We start from the raw sequence: 16,750 nt of genomic DNA, 5'->3' as shown, positions 1-16,750 counted from the left end.
TCACACAGCCCGTGTCTCTGCTTCAATCTTCTGCTCCCCATGTAGGTTTTCCAGTTCTTGGGCCTGGGCCACATTCTGTCTGATCGCAATCTCCGGGCCCCCTCCATACAGTGTGCTTAAGTAAATCCATGTTTCCTCAGAAATCTGCCCATAATCAGCACCTGAAAGGGACAACAGCAGTAATCACACGTGCGGCCACTAGGTCCTTGCTCCCTGCAGCCATGGGAGGAAAAGGCTGGTGCCTCACCACACGAGGACATCCTCCTCTCCCGCCACCTCCCCCTGCACAGGCCCACCCTCAGGACAAGCAAGGCACAAGCGGTCCCTGCAGCTGCATGGCCCAGACCCACCGAAGCACCCCGCCCCGCTGGCGGCTCTGTGCTGCGCAGCTGTGGGCACAGCGGGCCCCACCAGCCCTCGGCAATGCCACTGGCGCTCCAGGGCAGCGTTGCCGACCGCTGGGGGGGTCACTTCTTCCCTTCCCCAAGGGGAACTGAGCAGCACCAGCCCATGATACCAGGGCCTGCCTGACTGCCCCTCGCACACGCCAGCGAGAGCCCCGGGGGCCTACAAACATGCAGACACAGCAGTCCCAGGCAGGTGGGGTTTGCACTGCCTGGGACAGACAGAAACCGCCCTCCAAGCTGTCCTAGGAGGGACAACTTATGGTGGTCAACGCAGGGAAAGCAGAGAACTTTGCCATAAAGGTTACAGAGAAAAAGCAGAAAGGTTTGCTTTGAGAGATAACCAAGCTACTAACACAATCTTTATCTGCTTGGCAGCAGAGCCCAGCAAGGACAGCACAAGCAATGTTAATTCACAAGCTGGACCACAGCAGATGCTGAGTAAAGATCAAAGCTACAAAGCTGGGCAAAGAGGGATGGTGGAAGGGGCCTGGGCAACAGCAACAGCAGGAGATGGGGACTGCAGGCTTCACTGTAATGAGTCACATCAGCAAGTTGGTCATGCAGGAGCAGCCAGTGGAGAACTGGGATGGCTCACTCAGGGCAGTCAGCACAGGGATGTGCAGAGAACTGTCATCCTCTGCAACACCATCTTGCTCTGTGACTGCTTCACTATGGGCAGCTAGATCCGATGGAACATTCTCCTTCACCCTCTACGAACACTGCAAGACAGCAAGCACAAGCCTTACCCTGCTTAACTTGCACGTGGCCACCTGCTTTTGTGAGTGCAATCTTGCTGTTGTCAATTGGTCCAGGAGGCTCTGTAAGAGGAGAACAAACATATCAAAAACCATTCTGCTTTCCACGTTGCCACCAGATTCAGCTTATTTCCCAAGCTAGTTCTCTTGTTACTTCTGCCCTGCTCTTGGGGACCTACAGGCAGTCTGAGTAGCTCGTGTCTGAACTCTGTTCAGCTTCAAGTCATACCAGTCAGGTGCAGTCCTCACTCAGGAGGTGCACCTAGCAAACAGACTTGTTTCCATTCTACCTTTCACCCCTGACAGACTCCAGAGGTCTCTGGCTTCTTACCATTATCCTTCCCCTTGACAAAAGCTTCCCACTCACGGAACCACTGCATGCTGATACAGTAGATGACGCTTGGAGATTCCTCTGCCTGGAAAGCCTTGTTCAGCTGGGAGAGCAGAGGAGAAGAGACATGCAGGAAGGATTTAGTCGCTCCTGAGGCCTGGGGAGCCCCTTCTGTTAACTGTAAGGCAGCCTTGCCATTCTTCAGAAGAACCCCATGTAATTCCCCCACCTTCCTCAAAACCCGTTCCTGCTCACTAGAGCAGGCAAGAGCCTACGACGGTTTCAAACATCGTGTCTGCATGCAGCCACGCACAGCATCATCGTGTTCCAGCCGCCCCTCCCCGTGCCGCCAGCACTGCGGAACCCCGAGATCAAACTCCTGACCATGCCGTAGCTCGTGTTCCAGAAAACAGAGGCAAGTTTCCCACTAACTGTGACAGGTCTCCATTTCCCACCTCTGCCACTGCTTCCAGTTGCTTCCCATACAAACCTTGATGAAGGTGTCGATTTCAATTCTCCTGCGTTTGGCAAGTGCTTCGATCTCCACTTGGCAAATGGAGCACACGTACAGATGGTTCACAGCAGGGCCACCCCCAAACCTGGGCACAGGAAGAGAGGGAGGGGAATGGAGAACTGCAGGAGAATGGAAATGCTTCCCAGCCCCGAATCCTACAGAGGCGGATTTTTATACTACTACAGACGCTGGTGAAGGAGGTGCATCTGCAGCCGTTTTCTGAATGGAGAGTACTGGCTTTACCCAACACAGTGAGGGTCACAATACTGCTCTGGGACAACGCACTGATAAAACTAATTTTGGTTTAGATGAGGACCATCTACCAAATCCAAGTCTTTGCCAGTCCGCAGCAAGTACTGCATAGCTTTAAGGTGCCCTGGGAAGGGATTAAGCCTTGGCCACTGCCCCAAGTGTGAAACAAAAAACAAAACTCATCGGGAGGAAGAATGAAGTGTCCATATTCACCTGTTGTAGAGATATTCCCACACATTCTGTGGCAGAATCACAACCAGGTCATCGATATAATGGTATTTATTAGGAGGGATCCCTGTGGAAGGAAAGCAAGAGGGAGAGTTAACCAGGGAACTCATTATTGCTGGGTAAAGACACAAATAAAAAAAGTCAGTCTCCCTTGCCGAAAACTCCCCGATTCCAGAATCTGCTTCCTCTGCTAATGGAAGACAGTCAAGAGTTCATTAATTGTGGAGGCTTCTTAATTCATGGCCTCAATTTCTAATCAAGTGCTTTATTTCGGTGATTTGTAAAACACAAGGGCTCCCCAGCATGACAGATGAAAAAGTGGAACAATAAAACATGGTGTCGGCTCTCTTCAGTAGCGTGCACTCCATTCTCCAAACAAACACTGAAGGCCAACCTTGCTGACAGGGTAATACAGATAAATGCTGTCTTATCGCCTTTCTACAGGTTTGTTTTTAAAAACAAACAGAGAACTGAAAACTGTTGTTTCCCAGCACTACACATCCCTCTGGGCCTCTGATCAGCAGGACAATGGGAGAATTGTCTCATCTCTCCCTGAGCAGGCTGCAGTTTCTGCCAAAGGAGCGGATCCTACTGCAACGTACACTGTAGCAGGATGAGAGCTGGAGCTTTTTTTCTGCATTTGTTAATGCACCAGGAAGCATAAAGGTGTAGCTGAGAATTGCTATTCCCAGGTCCGGCAGCGCTGCCTTACCTCCGTGAGAGCACAGAAAAGTGTGATTGGTGATGGGACCAGGCTCAGCAAACGTGTTGAATTTGTTGAGCCACTCCCGAGAGATGTAGAACTGCAGTAAACTGTGCTCCTTCATGCTGGCAAGGGACACAACTTTCTGACGCTCTCGCACAGCCTCTTCACTGCTTTTCCTTAAGTAGGAAAAGAAAGTTAAGCAATTCCTGAAAACTTAGTTTTCCAAATGCATTTCTAGGTATTCTGTAACCAGCAAGGAACAGCTGCATCCGGGGCACAGCTCACCTGTAGAACAAGACATAGGCTTCTGCATTCTGTACCACAGTCTCATGAACTTCAGTGACATATTGGTCATCAAACTCGTACCACTGGCCATTGATCACGTTCTGGCAGTAGGCTATGTAATGCCCACCTGTAACAGAGAACACACGACACCACTGGGATTCGGAGTGCAGACAGAAGTCAGGCCTGGGATAATGTCAGCAGCACAAATAGGATTAGCTGCTGGAAGAGAACGGAGAGTGCCAAAAAAGAAAAAAAAGGCATCATAATTCCTGTTCAGGCCGGCTTTGCAGGAGCAGGGAAGCCTGGCACTGCCACCCTGATTTGCCTTCCTTGGAAAGGGCCTCGCAGTGAGACTGAACTTTGGGAAAGGCTTTGAGCCAACCCAGTGGTGAGGCTGCCATAGCTGCAGGGGATGTGTCAGAAGCTGCTCGGTTCACTTTTCAAAGGGCAGAGGCTGAGCAAGCCTGGGAATGGAGGGGGCAGGCCTTACACTGCACTTCATCCCAGAAGAGGTGTTTGGCTAGTCCTGGAACACACTTCTGCTTTGCTCATACTCATCTCGTTCCTGTTCAGCTCTGCCTGTACTCACAGAAGAAGGACTTACTGCCTGCGGTGCCATGGTGACAGATGACCGACAGGAGATCGTAGGTGGTGATCTGGGAGACACACTCCTTGGCTAGGAAAGGCCGCAGATCCAGCCCTTCCAAGGGGAAGGAGACGTGACTGTTGATCTTGAAAGAATACATCACCTCATGCCGGAACCGTTTCAAATGGATGCAAAGAATCTAAAACACCAAAGACAGAACACCAAAGCACAGTTTTGCCGTGGGTCTTCTGATACACCAGCACATCTCCAGGGAGACCTTACTGCAGCTTTTCAGTACTTAAAGAGGGCTTATAAGAAAGATGGGGACAGACTTTTTAGCAGGGCCTGTAGTGATAGGACAAGAGGTGATGGTTTTAAACTAAGGAGTTTAGACTAGATAGAAGGAAGAAATTTGTCACAATGAGGGTGGTGAAACACTGGCCCAGGTTGCCCAGAGAGTAGATTGCCCATGGTTGCCCATGGTAGATGCCCCATCCCTGGAAACATTCCAGGTCAGGCTGGACGGGGCTCTGAGCAACCTGGTCTAGTTGAAGATGTCCCTGCTCACTGCAGGGGGTGGGACTAGATGACCTTGAAAGGTCCCTTCCAACCCAACCCATTCAATGGTTCTACAATCTCTGTGCATCTGATCTTTGCAAGAGTTCTTTGCCTGTTAGTCATGAATCCTGCTGGTTCATCAGCTTAGAATGGGGAAGCCTCTTCTGGTCTAGATACAGGACTTTGCCACCAAAACAAACTGCTATTTCTGTTCTACCTCTAGTGTCCTTACCTCCTCAGTGGCTGCTGAGAGAAAACAAGGAAAGAAGGTGTTTTACTCACCTCTGGTAGCCGGAGGACTTTGCAGTACTTTACTCCATTCCGCAGTCTGAGGGAGAAAAAGAAACTAGCTGTGAGAAATCTCTAAAGCAAAAGGAGGCCAAAAGGCAAGGCTGGGTCTTGCTCGCTTTGAAATCCAAGACAAATCTTGAATTCTAGCAGCAACAAATTCAGGCTCTTTGCAGCATCCTTCCCAAATGAGGCATGGCATGAGCAGTTTGTCATGCCTCTTCTTTCTAATACAATAGCTCCATTACTGCCAAGACACATCCCTGTTCATATCTTTCCTCCTTTCTTTTCCACCCCATAGGCAGCACTTTTCCTATCTGCCATCAGTGACCTCTCAAGACCAGAACTCCAGTATAATGCAAGGCAGATTTCATGGGCCACTCAGCAGAAGAAATGTCCAGGCAGAGGGCGTAGCAAAATGTTTGGCAGCTGTGCAGGGAAATAAAGTTCCAGAAATACAACATGATACAGATAATACAGACTTACTTTTTACACCGTTCACAACTGTACATGTTGTCCCCTGTAGACAAAGAGAAGAAAGCCATTATGCAGTTACTCAGAGCACACAACGCTGACATGGCTACCCTTCCATGCAGTGCACAGAAACCAAGCTAAGCAACCTCTTGGGGAAGCCAGGATGAGAAGAGGTCAAAACAAATGCTTCTCGCAAGAAGTGTAGGCAAGAAGAGAATTCAGTCAACCAGCAGGAAAGTATGCAACTGCCCATTAACGCAAGTGAATACAGCAAATTGTTTGAGTCCTCTAGAGCTTAAGGAGTCAATGGAGAAAGCAAAGAAACTAAGAAGGCTAAGAAGCCACAGCACACGCAAACAACCAACAGCCATGTCTGCTCCTTGCTGAGGACACTCAGCCGGATTTCCCACCCGTGGGCAAGTGGGAAAACTCAATTCTGCTCAGAGACGCTTAACTGCCAACTTTGGGTACTGCCAGTCTCTAAGTGAAATACCGAGGCAGGATTTACAGGAGATTTAATCCGCCTCCAAAATGTATGTGAAATACTCCTCCATGCAGTTTGCCTTGTTTTGAGCTGTCAGACCCCACTGAAGAAAACTCACCCTTCAACTCATCTGCTGCAAAAAAGGCAGCAAGACAATCCTCCAGTGTCACAACAGGACCCCAAAACCAGCTAGGGATACAAGACACCACAAATCTGCAGAAGAGAGAGGATTAAGAGAAAGAGTTATACATAAAATAGCTGGACACTTTGGCATACAAAACCCCAAACGGATGACAGATTTCCTTCTAGCTGTAGGTCCTAACTAAGCTCATCATACATCCCAGAGGAGCAGGGAAAGCATGATCTCTCTCAGCTGATGTTCCTCCTGTGACTGCTCAAACTGGAAATGATTTGGAAAACTACACCAGGAATTAATTTGCTCTGGAGGGCAAGACTGAGCTAAAGGCAGAAGTGAGGGATTATCAGCTGCAAAAGAGATCTCAAGGTGTATGACAGAACTAGAGGAACAGTAGCAACTGGTTTACATGAAAAGGCTCAAAGACCTGTGAGGTACCACATACTGTCATCCAAGGAATGGTTACTATTGACATTCTGCTGTAAACACCACTGGTTAGGGACAGCTGCCTTCCAGCACTGCAGGGCAAACCTCAGAAAAAAGAGATCCTGCATAGGGAACACACCTCCGGATATACTCCATGATGAAAGCAATCCAGCCTTGTGAAGCATAGCTGTCCCCACATGCTCCTGTCTTAGCTGGCACATTTTGGTAGATGGCAGAGTGCAGCTTGGCCAAGTCCTCCTTCCCTGGGATTGGGAGTGACAGGTCCTGGAATGTCTCCACTGTTGTAGAAACCTGGAAATATCCAAGAGGAAGAGATTTGTGTTTCTTGTGCATCTAATGGAGCTGGGACCTGACCTTCATCACCTTTTATCACTGCTTGGATTTTGTCTAGGCTAGAAACCTGAGCTGACAGTAAAAGCAACCCACTCTGGCTAATTATTCTTCACTGCTGTCAGCAGGATGACTTTTGTCATGGTTTTTGGAGCACTGGAATCAGTTTTGTGATGTGAATGTGATATTGCTAGGCCAGCTCAGAAACACAGATAAGCGAACAGACCCCTACAGAGAAATATGTCTTCTTGGCATGGCAGGTTCCTCACACCTCCCCTGCCATCCACCTATTGTCATTTTAGCAGGACTGCTGCATCCCACAGTGTTTGGAAATGCGAGCACCATTTCCTAAGAAGAGATCTACAAGCCAGAAGCCTGTGTGCTCCCTGACTGACAAGCACCAGGAGACTCACTCTGTCGCATGTGAGGCACTGCACCAGGCTGAGAATGGAGCCATCGAAGATGTCAGAAATCACACTGCGATAGCGAAGTTCTTTCTTCTTTTTCCCAGAAGCCTGCATCTGGGCTGAAAGACACACAAGGGAGACTCATCATGTAGCAACTCCTTCCCCATCTCCCGTCTCAATAGAGTCATGCAGCCATACAAGAACAACACCGGACAAGTGCTGTCCTGCACGTTCAGACACCACTTGCATGCCAGTGAGACAGTGGAGCCCGCTGTAAACTGACATGAAGACAACTGCTGCTTCATTTGGTACAAGAAAGGGAGAGGTAGCCAGCTGAACTCACACAGACATGCCAGCTCTCAGCAGGCAGAAATTGTCTTACTGGAAATCCTGTTTCCACCCTCTTACTACATGTTTAGAAGCCTGGCCCTGCCACAGAAAGCCCCGGCTTTTCTGAGGTCTTGCAATATTTTGCTCTAAGCTTTACACTTTACTTCCTCTCCCCCCCCCCCAACCCTGTGTTCTTTGTCCTTTTTTCCTCCCCGCTCTGACATTTACCATGTGTTCCCCAGGTGTCTTGCACTGGAGAGGACTCTCCACAGCAGGGACTGGCCAAACACACAGTTTTGTTTAACAACAAACCCTCTTCCCTACGCACACGTGCATGGAGACAGAATGCTCTTCATCCGGCCAGAACATCTGTGGCTGTGCTGACCTCAGCCAAGGGGCTGGCACACAGCTGAGGAAAGAATGCCATTACTGAACAGCTGTAAGGACAGTGGTATAAGCACATGCCATTGTGTTTGCAGGCTACGCAATGCTGAGGGATTTTATTTTGCAATTTGCTTGGGATGAAGAGACCAGTTTGGTAACAACAGAAGCCAGGCTCCACTCTGAAGCCTAACAATGCTCCCAGCACTGGATTGACATCTGCAGCCTTAGTTCTAATATTGTGAGCCCAGGATGTCCAAGAGGCAGGAAGCTCTCTCTCTGTAACATCATCTTACAGTTCTTTGGCCCACACGCTATGAAATGCAAATCTGGCAGACAAATGTTTACACATCTCCACACTCCCCTAAAGGGACAGAGCTTGTGCCTGGGACTTCATAGCCATTTTATTAACACCACAGTTCACAGATGCAGACATGGAAATCATTTCAAGCTCCAATATTAGAGCATGCTAGAACATCTGTTGTGCCCAGAGCTTGACTTCACCTGCACGTTTGCTGTAGTCTTTGCCTAGTACTATTTTAGAAAGCACTGACGTCCAGAGGAATCAGCACTTCTTACAACTGTTTATCAAGAATTATGATCGATTCCTTGCCTATTCTGTAGGTGAAGCCCTCCTCCTCTACCTGCTACCCCCCTGTGCCTCCCAGCATACCACTCCTTGCACTACCTTTCTTGAGTACGTAGGAAGGTCCAAGCCTGGCAGGACTGGAGCGAGGAGGACTGCTAGAGAGCTTGGAGTGCACTTCATGATGGACTGGACTGCAGGGGCGAGAGGAGCAGCGCACGTAGGCATCATTGTCAGGTTCTGTTTGGGAAAACGGGGAGGCAGAAGGGCACTGATGAAAACCCCAGGTATGAAAGGCAACCCTACCGCAGTCAGTGCAGCCCAGCTCTGCGTTCCAGCACAGAATCTTTCCCGATATGCACAGCTCAGTGTCTATTATCTGTCCTGCTTGCACTGGTTGGCAGATACAGATCCCTCAGTGCTTGGATAAGAGTGCGTACAGAGCTATACTGAACAGCTAATAATTACATAAAAAAAAAAAAAACAAACCGCCATTTTTTCACACGTATGACTAATTAGGTTTTACAGCTTGCTCCTGTATCCCTAATCCACATAAACAGCATTGCTTTCTTCAGTGCCAGTTGGCAGAGTAAGACTCTTATATAAAGAAGTGTTGAAAGATCGGGTATGTTCAGTTTGAGGTGACTCCACACCTACGTCTTAACTGCTGCTCTTTTCCCTAAGACACAGAAATGCACAAATTGTGCATCTCCCTTTCCTCTCCACAAAGACCACAGTCCAACATTAACAATTACCTTCTTCCACGCCTTTTTGACAGCTAATATTTCCCCAGACCAGCCTATCAGATAAAGCAATGTACACATACAAAACCTTTCTCTTAAATTAGGAAAAGGCATAAATGCAGCGTTCGTGGGTTTGGCAGAGGCAGCTGTCACTGCCTTCAGGACGTAGTCTTTACTCAGTTCCATAGCACTTTAGCCCAGCTACGCACCTCTCTGGCTCATGTATTACATTTTCTTACAGAAGCAACTGTGCACCAAGGCAGAACTACTGACAGGGACACTGAAGAAAATCTTGGATGCGAAATCTCTTGGAACCCATAGAAGGAACAGTCACATTATGTGGTGTTTGCCACTGCACTATAACACTCTCCCTGTGTAGGGTCACAGCATGTCTTCTCACAAATAACACGACTGGAAGAGGTGTATACCTGGTGTCCTACACGGGCTGGCAGGACGGGGAGCTGGCAGCATCTCAGGTGAGGCTCTACCATCAACTGGCATCAGAGTAGTATCAACATCTGCATCCTCATCCACCTGCTCCGAGTTGCTGCGCCGATGGCCACAGGAGAACTTCCTGTCCTTCATCCTCTCTTTCTCAGAGATCCCCCTTCCTGCTTCATCTTGGATCAACAACTCTGTCTCTGCCAGGGAGCTGCTGCCCATGCCTCCTGTGGTCCGGCTTTGACCATCTCCTTCACCCCTGTCACTGCTTGAGTCACAGGAGAGGAACTCATCCTCTGAAGGACTTCGGTCTCCCTCTCGCTTGTCGTCTTGGTCACTGGTATCCAAATCCCTTGTCTCTGCAACAATGGGTTCCTTCAGTTCTTCGTGAAGCTGATCCATCAGGCACCGCAGGAACTCCTGAGTGTCCTGAAAACCAGGAGTAATTCCATGTTAGTATCCATCCAGAAATGCGGCAAATGAGAGGGGCAAAAGAGGAGATGGCTCCATTCACAGTCTCTTTCAAGGCTGCCCACAAAGGTCAGCCACCCCTGCAACACAAGGAGACTTTACTAAAGCAAAGCGAGTACCGTGGAGATGTACCAAGACAACTGTCTGCTATATAAATGTTTTTAACTCCTAAATGATAAAAGGCACAATATTTATCTGAACATCTTCAGCTGAAAAACAGCGAAAAGCCAAAGAGCAGATGCAGTATGCAAACCATGAGCTTATTTATCAGGGTTTTACAACTGATAAGAGGTGAGAGACAAGGAGAAACTTAATGAAGACAGCAGGCCGTAGAGAATAGAGTCTTGCCCACAAAACAAATTTCATGAACACTGACTTCTGCTCATGGCAATCCTTCTCTTAAATAGGACAGATTAAAATCTTGAGTAAATAGGGAATGGAACCAGAAACCAAAGACTTTACAATCACAGTGCAGACTCCTACATTTATAATACATGGTAAAAGAGCTGATACATTGGCTTCAAAGGACCTGTGGGAAAGCGACTTGGTATTTTGACAACTCCAGAAATTTAATTATGATGTTTCTGTTATTTTATGGAAGTTTGGCTTTTAGCCTGCCCTGTCTTCCTTTCAACTTTCTCTCTTTATAGCTGAGAGTTTTCCAATCCAACGTACTTCACATCAAAGATGAATACAGAAGTTCTTTCATTAATCATTATTTTTATTCTCTGTTTTGACTTCCTGTCAGTATCACAGTTTAGATGTACTGTCACTTCTTTTGTAAATTTTCTAATTACACAGTTTGATGTTTACAATTTATGCTAAAGAATAAACACAAGAGACACACTGATAAAAACTTCAAAGAAAAAAAGGATACTATCCTGAAATAAGATTTAGTGTGCTGTAATTCCCCAGAAAAAAAATTAAGTATATTCATATCTTTAACTTTTTAGTACAGACTTATCCAGGTTTCCCAGCTCTGATGTGAATAAATAATACCTAACTCTCATATAGCACATATTAATAGATCTCAAAGCCCTTTATAAAGGAGGTAACAATCATAATTTCAGAGGTGAGAAAGCTGACACAGGAACATGCATTGATTTGGTACCAGCAAGCCAGAGGCAGAGCCTGGAAGAGAACCCAGGTCTCCTCAATCCCACCCAAGTGCTCTATGAGATCACTAATACTAACACAAAATGGGCATGACCCCTGAGCACAAGTTTTTCCTCTGAACACAAGCACCACTGCTGGAGGAATAAAAATCCCACCATCTTTGGAACAATGGCATGTTTTTGTTGAGGCCCCACCTGCTGCGCATAGCCTCGGAACATGGGGTTGACGAGTTTAATTCCATGAGATAGACTGCTCGGAACAACATAACTCGGGCTGTTTAGATATGGGGAGGGAAAAAAAAAAAAAAAAAAAGAAGTTAGTTTGCTTATCAGGCCTGGAGCCAGTTTGTCTAATAAGCCATAGAACAGGGTGTGGTAACCTAGTGGTAACTAGTTAAAGACAACAAAAGATAATTATGCACCTGCAAAGCCTGGGCATATATTTCTCTATTAGCTGGATGACATAACAAATTAAGAGACAGAAAACATCTCACAGTCATTTCAGTCTATCCTTCCAGAGAGATTCTTCACTAGAGCATATTTAACTGAAAGCTCTGTCCACACTTTCACCTGTCTCAAGTGATTCTTTCGAGAGCAGAGTTTTGCAATTAGTTACTTGGTTTGATTTTGCAGCACCAGGTCTGCCTCAAAATCTGGGTGGGCTGACCACCCAGTAAATGAGGTAAATCAAAACCAGTATTAAAATGATATTATGCTGCTTCAAAGTCTACAGCCTTCTCTTCCAGAAAGATACAGTTCACTTTTGCTCTCTATCTTACTTATCCCTTATTAACAACTAACACGAAGCAAACATACAATGCCACTAAAAATCCTAGTTTGATTTTTTTCAATTGATTGCACAGAGCAGACGTCTTCAGATTTAAACACAGCTGTGTTATCTTACACTTTCCTAGACTAAACTAAACTCAATTAGTCTAGAATTTGAACCAATAGCAAACATTTCCCAAAACATCACCTGCATTTTCCACTCTCTTTGGTAAAAATCTCTGTATCGCTTTTTCCATCCAAATCATCAATCTCTCTGCTAATCAAGAGCATTGCAATTAAGTGCTGGTCAGTCCATGCAAAATAGTCAGAAATGGCTATGAGTATTCCCTTACTCCATCATTTTTTCCTCATTGTCAACAGGGAAGCTATATAAAAATTCTCTTCCTTTTTAAAGTTACAACATTAAGAATGTATTCTTTTCACTGTCATAAATAGATCCATTTTATCTCCCGTAGCAGGATATGGGATCTCCTAGATATGGGGGAATCTTCGCATACCCACCTACGCAGGGTTTGAACTGACTGCCTTAGACAGTGCACTTATCCCTGAAAATCAAACTTCCTCTTTGCTGATGCCAGACTTACTGCCAGTTCTTACAGAACTTACAGTTCTTACTTAGAACTAACATAACTATGAAACCTGTCCAGATTAGGGAGTGACCACTCACCGTTTCTTATGCCAAACCTCAGACACCAACTTCTGGTAACTTTTGCACAGTGCTGGTTTCTTATCTGTACGGACCAGTCCACCACATTCCAGAAAAAACTGTGTGAGAGGTGGACTGCAAGGAAAAAAAAAGAGAAGAATTCAGTGCACAGAAATCGCTCCTCTGCTTCTATTTAAGGGTTTATCAAAACTTAAATGCATGCCTTTTCAAAAGCATGCTTAAGATACTGTTTTTTAAGTCAAGGGAAGAAAGGATTCCAGATGCAGACTCGTCTCCTAAATTGAAACAAATGAAAAAGGCTGGTCTGAATCTGTTCGCAGTATAGAGAAGAGATCCTGGAATTAGTTCTCAGCAGGATGGCTACAAAATATTTTAGGCTATGGGTTGTTAGAAAGGTATCACTGGGGAGAATAAAAACATGTGACATGCCTTCCCATGTGATAAATACACTTCTGTCACAACAGAAATGATGAAGTTTTACTTCAAGCACTCATCTAAACATGATGAGTCTTGTATGTAGCCACAGCTGGCTCTTCACTCAGTTTCCTACTGTAAAACTTCTACTGCCCTAACCAAACACTAAATTTTTCTGCACCTAGGCTGGCTGATTTCTCTTTGCAAGACCCATGAAGATCTCAGATCAGCAGATGCCACTTTTGATATTTAGTGAAGTCTAGTAAAGACTCTACTGAAAGGCCCTAATGCCTACCAGTTAGAGAGAGCCTGAAGTGCTGCATTCATGTAGCAGGAGTTCCCAAGATTTTTCATTCCAGTAAGGCCTAAAGCACAAACAAGAGAGGCATGAAACACTTTCCAGACGTGCTGCTTTCTACATTCCTCCCCAAAGGAGAGGAAATTCAGCCCTTCCTAGGCAGTCTCCACACTCTGCTCCTAGGAACCTCTCAGTGCAGGTCCTACAGATTGCAGAGTTACCCTCACAGCCCTTTCATCAACTCAATGCAGAGTTACCTCTTGGTTTCAAATCATCATCCTCTGATTCAGATTCGCCTTCATCAGCCACTGCAATTGGAACAGCTTTCAAAGGGTGAGCAGGCAATGGAGAATCCTAGATTAAAGACAGAGAAATAAGCATCAGTGAGAGGCCTGTTTTAAAAGATGAGTTGTGAGAGATAGTATCTTACACATAAATTGAGGCAGCCTTTAAAAAAAGCACACCAAAGAGAGAAGAACCAGTTGCGCTGTCTACCCTTCTCACTAATGCAAGGAGGGAGTGGAAATAGTACCACTACTGCTTCCAGTACACATGATAAAAGAGACATCAGGAATATGCAGCAGTGTCACAATTTTCTGGTCTGACAGCCAAAATTTTGATGGACCATGCATTGAAAATTAAGATGTGGCAGCTGTTGTGGTTCCTCCCAGAAACAGACACCCCATGGAAGAGGCTAGGAAAGGTTAAAAATAAATTCTGAATGGATATTGAAGTCATCTGGAAGCCATCTTGCTGGGAGATCCTACAAGGCAAGGCTATTGGTCCTCTGGCTGCAGGTAGCCACTTTCAGTGAAGGAATTCCTATCACAACAAAAGCCTGGACAATAGCAGAAATCGCTTGGCTAATTTTGCAACAGGTAAACAAAAATCCTGCTGAGTGTTCAACCCTGCCACGTTGTGACACAGACCCACCGGTTCAGTGAACTTCACCGTCGGTGACTGCGTGTGCGTTGCCAGCCGCTGGTCCAAGAACACCTCCTTTTCACAAGCATAACACCAGACACGGAAAGTGGTCAGATTCACCGTCAGGTTGTGCTTTTTGGCCTAAAAATTAAAAGGTGAAATAATTAATCTGATTTGACAGCTGGCTCATGTTGAAAAACTGGAGTAGAACAGGGTAGAAGAGGATTAGGTAATGGGAAAAATCCAACTCTGTCTTAAGATGGACAACAGAGAAGGGCTCACCTGTGCATGAAGTGTGCTGTGGTCAGCAAAGGACTCCCCACAACCAACATAAGGACAACCAATCTAGTGAGAGAAAAGAGCAAAAGTACAGTGGGCACATTAAACTAGGCCCTTGATGGAGTAGTCTGCAACTCCAGTCCCACCAGCAGCGGCAACTTCAGAATTGATCTTGCCAGTTTTCTAACTTGCTTTTTATTTAGCGCCCAGAATGAGATGGAAAATTGGAATTGTTTGATTTAAGAATGAAAACCTGAAACCAGGTTTGCACCCACGTAAAGGCTCCATGCCAAGGCAATTGCTCCAATGGGCAGCTCATTTGAGCAGTCTCAAAATGTCTGGGCATTCCAGGGTAAAAATAAACTGCCCCTGCCCACCCATATGCCCCTTGTCATTCCTTTCCACCTTACTGCCCTGAGCAACGTCTTCTGAGGTCTCACACTTGCAGCCTCCCTTCACAGTTGCCCACAGAGGCAGGACCCAGCCAACAGTCAATGCGGAGCATTTCATTCATTCCTGTTGGGACTAGCAGGGGGCAAGCACCTATGAGGAGTGAACTGTTACATCTTGGCATATTCTGACAGCGTTAGCCTTTAATCTCGGGAGTCTTTTCCTTGGAATCCATCAAAAAACGATGGATAGTTCTGCTGGGAACCCCTTCTCTGCTTCCCACTCTTTTTTTTTTCCAGTACAATACTTTCTTTTAAAAAAAAAAATACTAAAAAGAAGTCCCACCATATCATGCACACAAATAGCAAGCCATTTTTACCTGAAGACAAGCCCAGAGATTTGGTCCCACAGCTCCACAAGACTGGCAAGTTCCCTGCATATTTATGATAAAAGAAGGTTTGTTTGCTTGTTTGACTTTTAAGTAACCTAGTCCTTCAAGAGTGGGAAACTTCTCTATATAACAGGCCTCACCAACCTACAGCTCACAGTATTTCATTTCTTAGTATCACATTTCCAATTAAATACATGCTTTGCAGCGTTTTAGCTAAGTGACACATTTGAGCAGGATAAAATGACAGTGAGAAATAGATCAGATGGGGTTGACAAAGGCTTACTTTATGGGACATGTGCAAGGTACATCAGCGTTGGAAGAAGAGTTTCTGCCTCCCCTCTATGGAGATGGGCAGCATTTTCTTCGAAAAGCAAACATGCAAACCCATGCACGACAGCTAAAAGAGAAAGGACTGACAACCAGAATACCCTGTACCTTGGATTTGAGCAGCAGATCATCCCTGGTCACCTCTCCTATGGAATCCAGGTGAGGACAGATGTCTCTTGTATCCCCCATTTTCACCAATGCTCACCTGTGGGGGGGTGTTTTCCTAGGACAAGAAAGGATAGTTCCTTTCAGTTACATGTCAGATTTGCTCTCACAAATTGTAAGAAGATAAATTAGCACGTTTTGTACATTAGAGATTCCGATATCCATCTTTAAGGTTCAGAGATCGAAGCAAATCTAAATCTGGAGTCAGTCATATTAGCTAGCACAGTTCTGACCCATTGTTGAGTGGCTGTGTTGTGGCATCGTAAGTAAGTGAGCAAGGCAGTGGGGAGGACAAAGAAACACAGGAATAAAGCTAATAATCCGTACAATGAGGAATGTGTGTTCAGAAGTGTAGGGAGGTGCTCAGTACACAGGCATAGCTTCAGCAGCACAGCTGCCAACTCGGTCTCAGGTATGGGGATGGATTTGCTGTAGCCTCAAAATGGAAACAGCGGTACAGTGACCCACTGACCACCCTCTTCTTAAATCTTAAACTCCCGGATTGTCTGGATCACATAGCATCTCTGAATGATACAGAGTCCTACAGCAATAAATAAAAACTCCCATTAACTCATCCATCCTTTACATACATAACTTAACTGGTCTTCTATACTACAAACACTCTGTACTCATGAACCTGACCAGATTGATAAGTTACGCTTTCCCCCCTAGAAACTGGGTGTTCTGTGCTAGCGCAGCAGGTAGGGTGGGAAAACAAACGTGGTGATCTGTGACTTCCTCTTGCCAAACACAAACATGCAGCATGAAAAGAAACAAATCTAATTAGCTAGTTTGCATGAAACTTAAGATTAAATGTGAAAGGGCGCTGCAGCCCAAGACACAAGTATTTA

General features: G+C 46.0%; 1 protein-coding gene across 1 annotated transcript; it reads right to left on the bottom strand.

The window, feature by feature from the left end:
* On the bottom strand, positions 1-15,923 carry USP20 (ubiquitin specific peptidase 20; the record flags this gene model as incomplete). The annotated part of the gene is made up of 23 exons (XM_082009188.1): positions 1-161; positions 1,154-1,225; positions 1,494-1,596; positions 1,984-2,092; positions 2,473-2,554; positions 3,200-3,369; positions 3,479-3,605; positions 4,083-4,263; positions 4,905-4,950; positions 5,397-5,430; positions 5,987-6,081; positions 6,570-6,742; positions 7,195-7,307; positions 8,585-8,725; positions 9,657-10,098; positions 11,451-11,529; positions 12,712-12,825; positions 13,421-13,490; positions 13,681-13,777; positions 14,357-14,488; positions 14,630-14,692; positions 15,396-15,449; positions 15,843-15,923. The coding sequence occupies 23 exons, from the start codon at positions 15,921-15,923 to the stop codon at positions 1-3; spliced, it is 2,739 nt and encodes a 912-aa protein (XP_081865314.1).
* Positions 15,924-16,750: the final 827 nt, after the last annotated feature.

This window comes from Phaethon aethereus (assembly GCF_964289735.1).
Source record: "Phaethon aethereus genome assembly, chromosome: 20".
Classification (NCBI taxonomy): domain Eukaryota; kingdom Metazoa; phylum Chordata; class Aves; order Phaethontiformes; family Phaethontidae; genus Phaethon; species Phaethon aethereus.
This window is presented reverse-complemented; position numbering and strand designations above follow the sequence as displayed.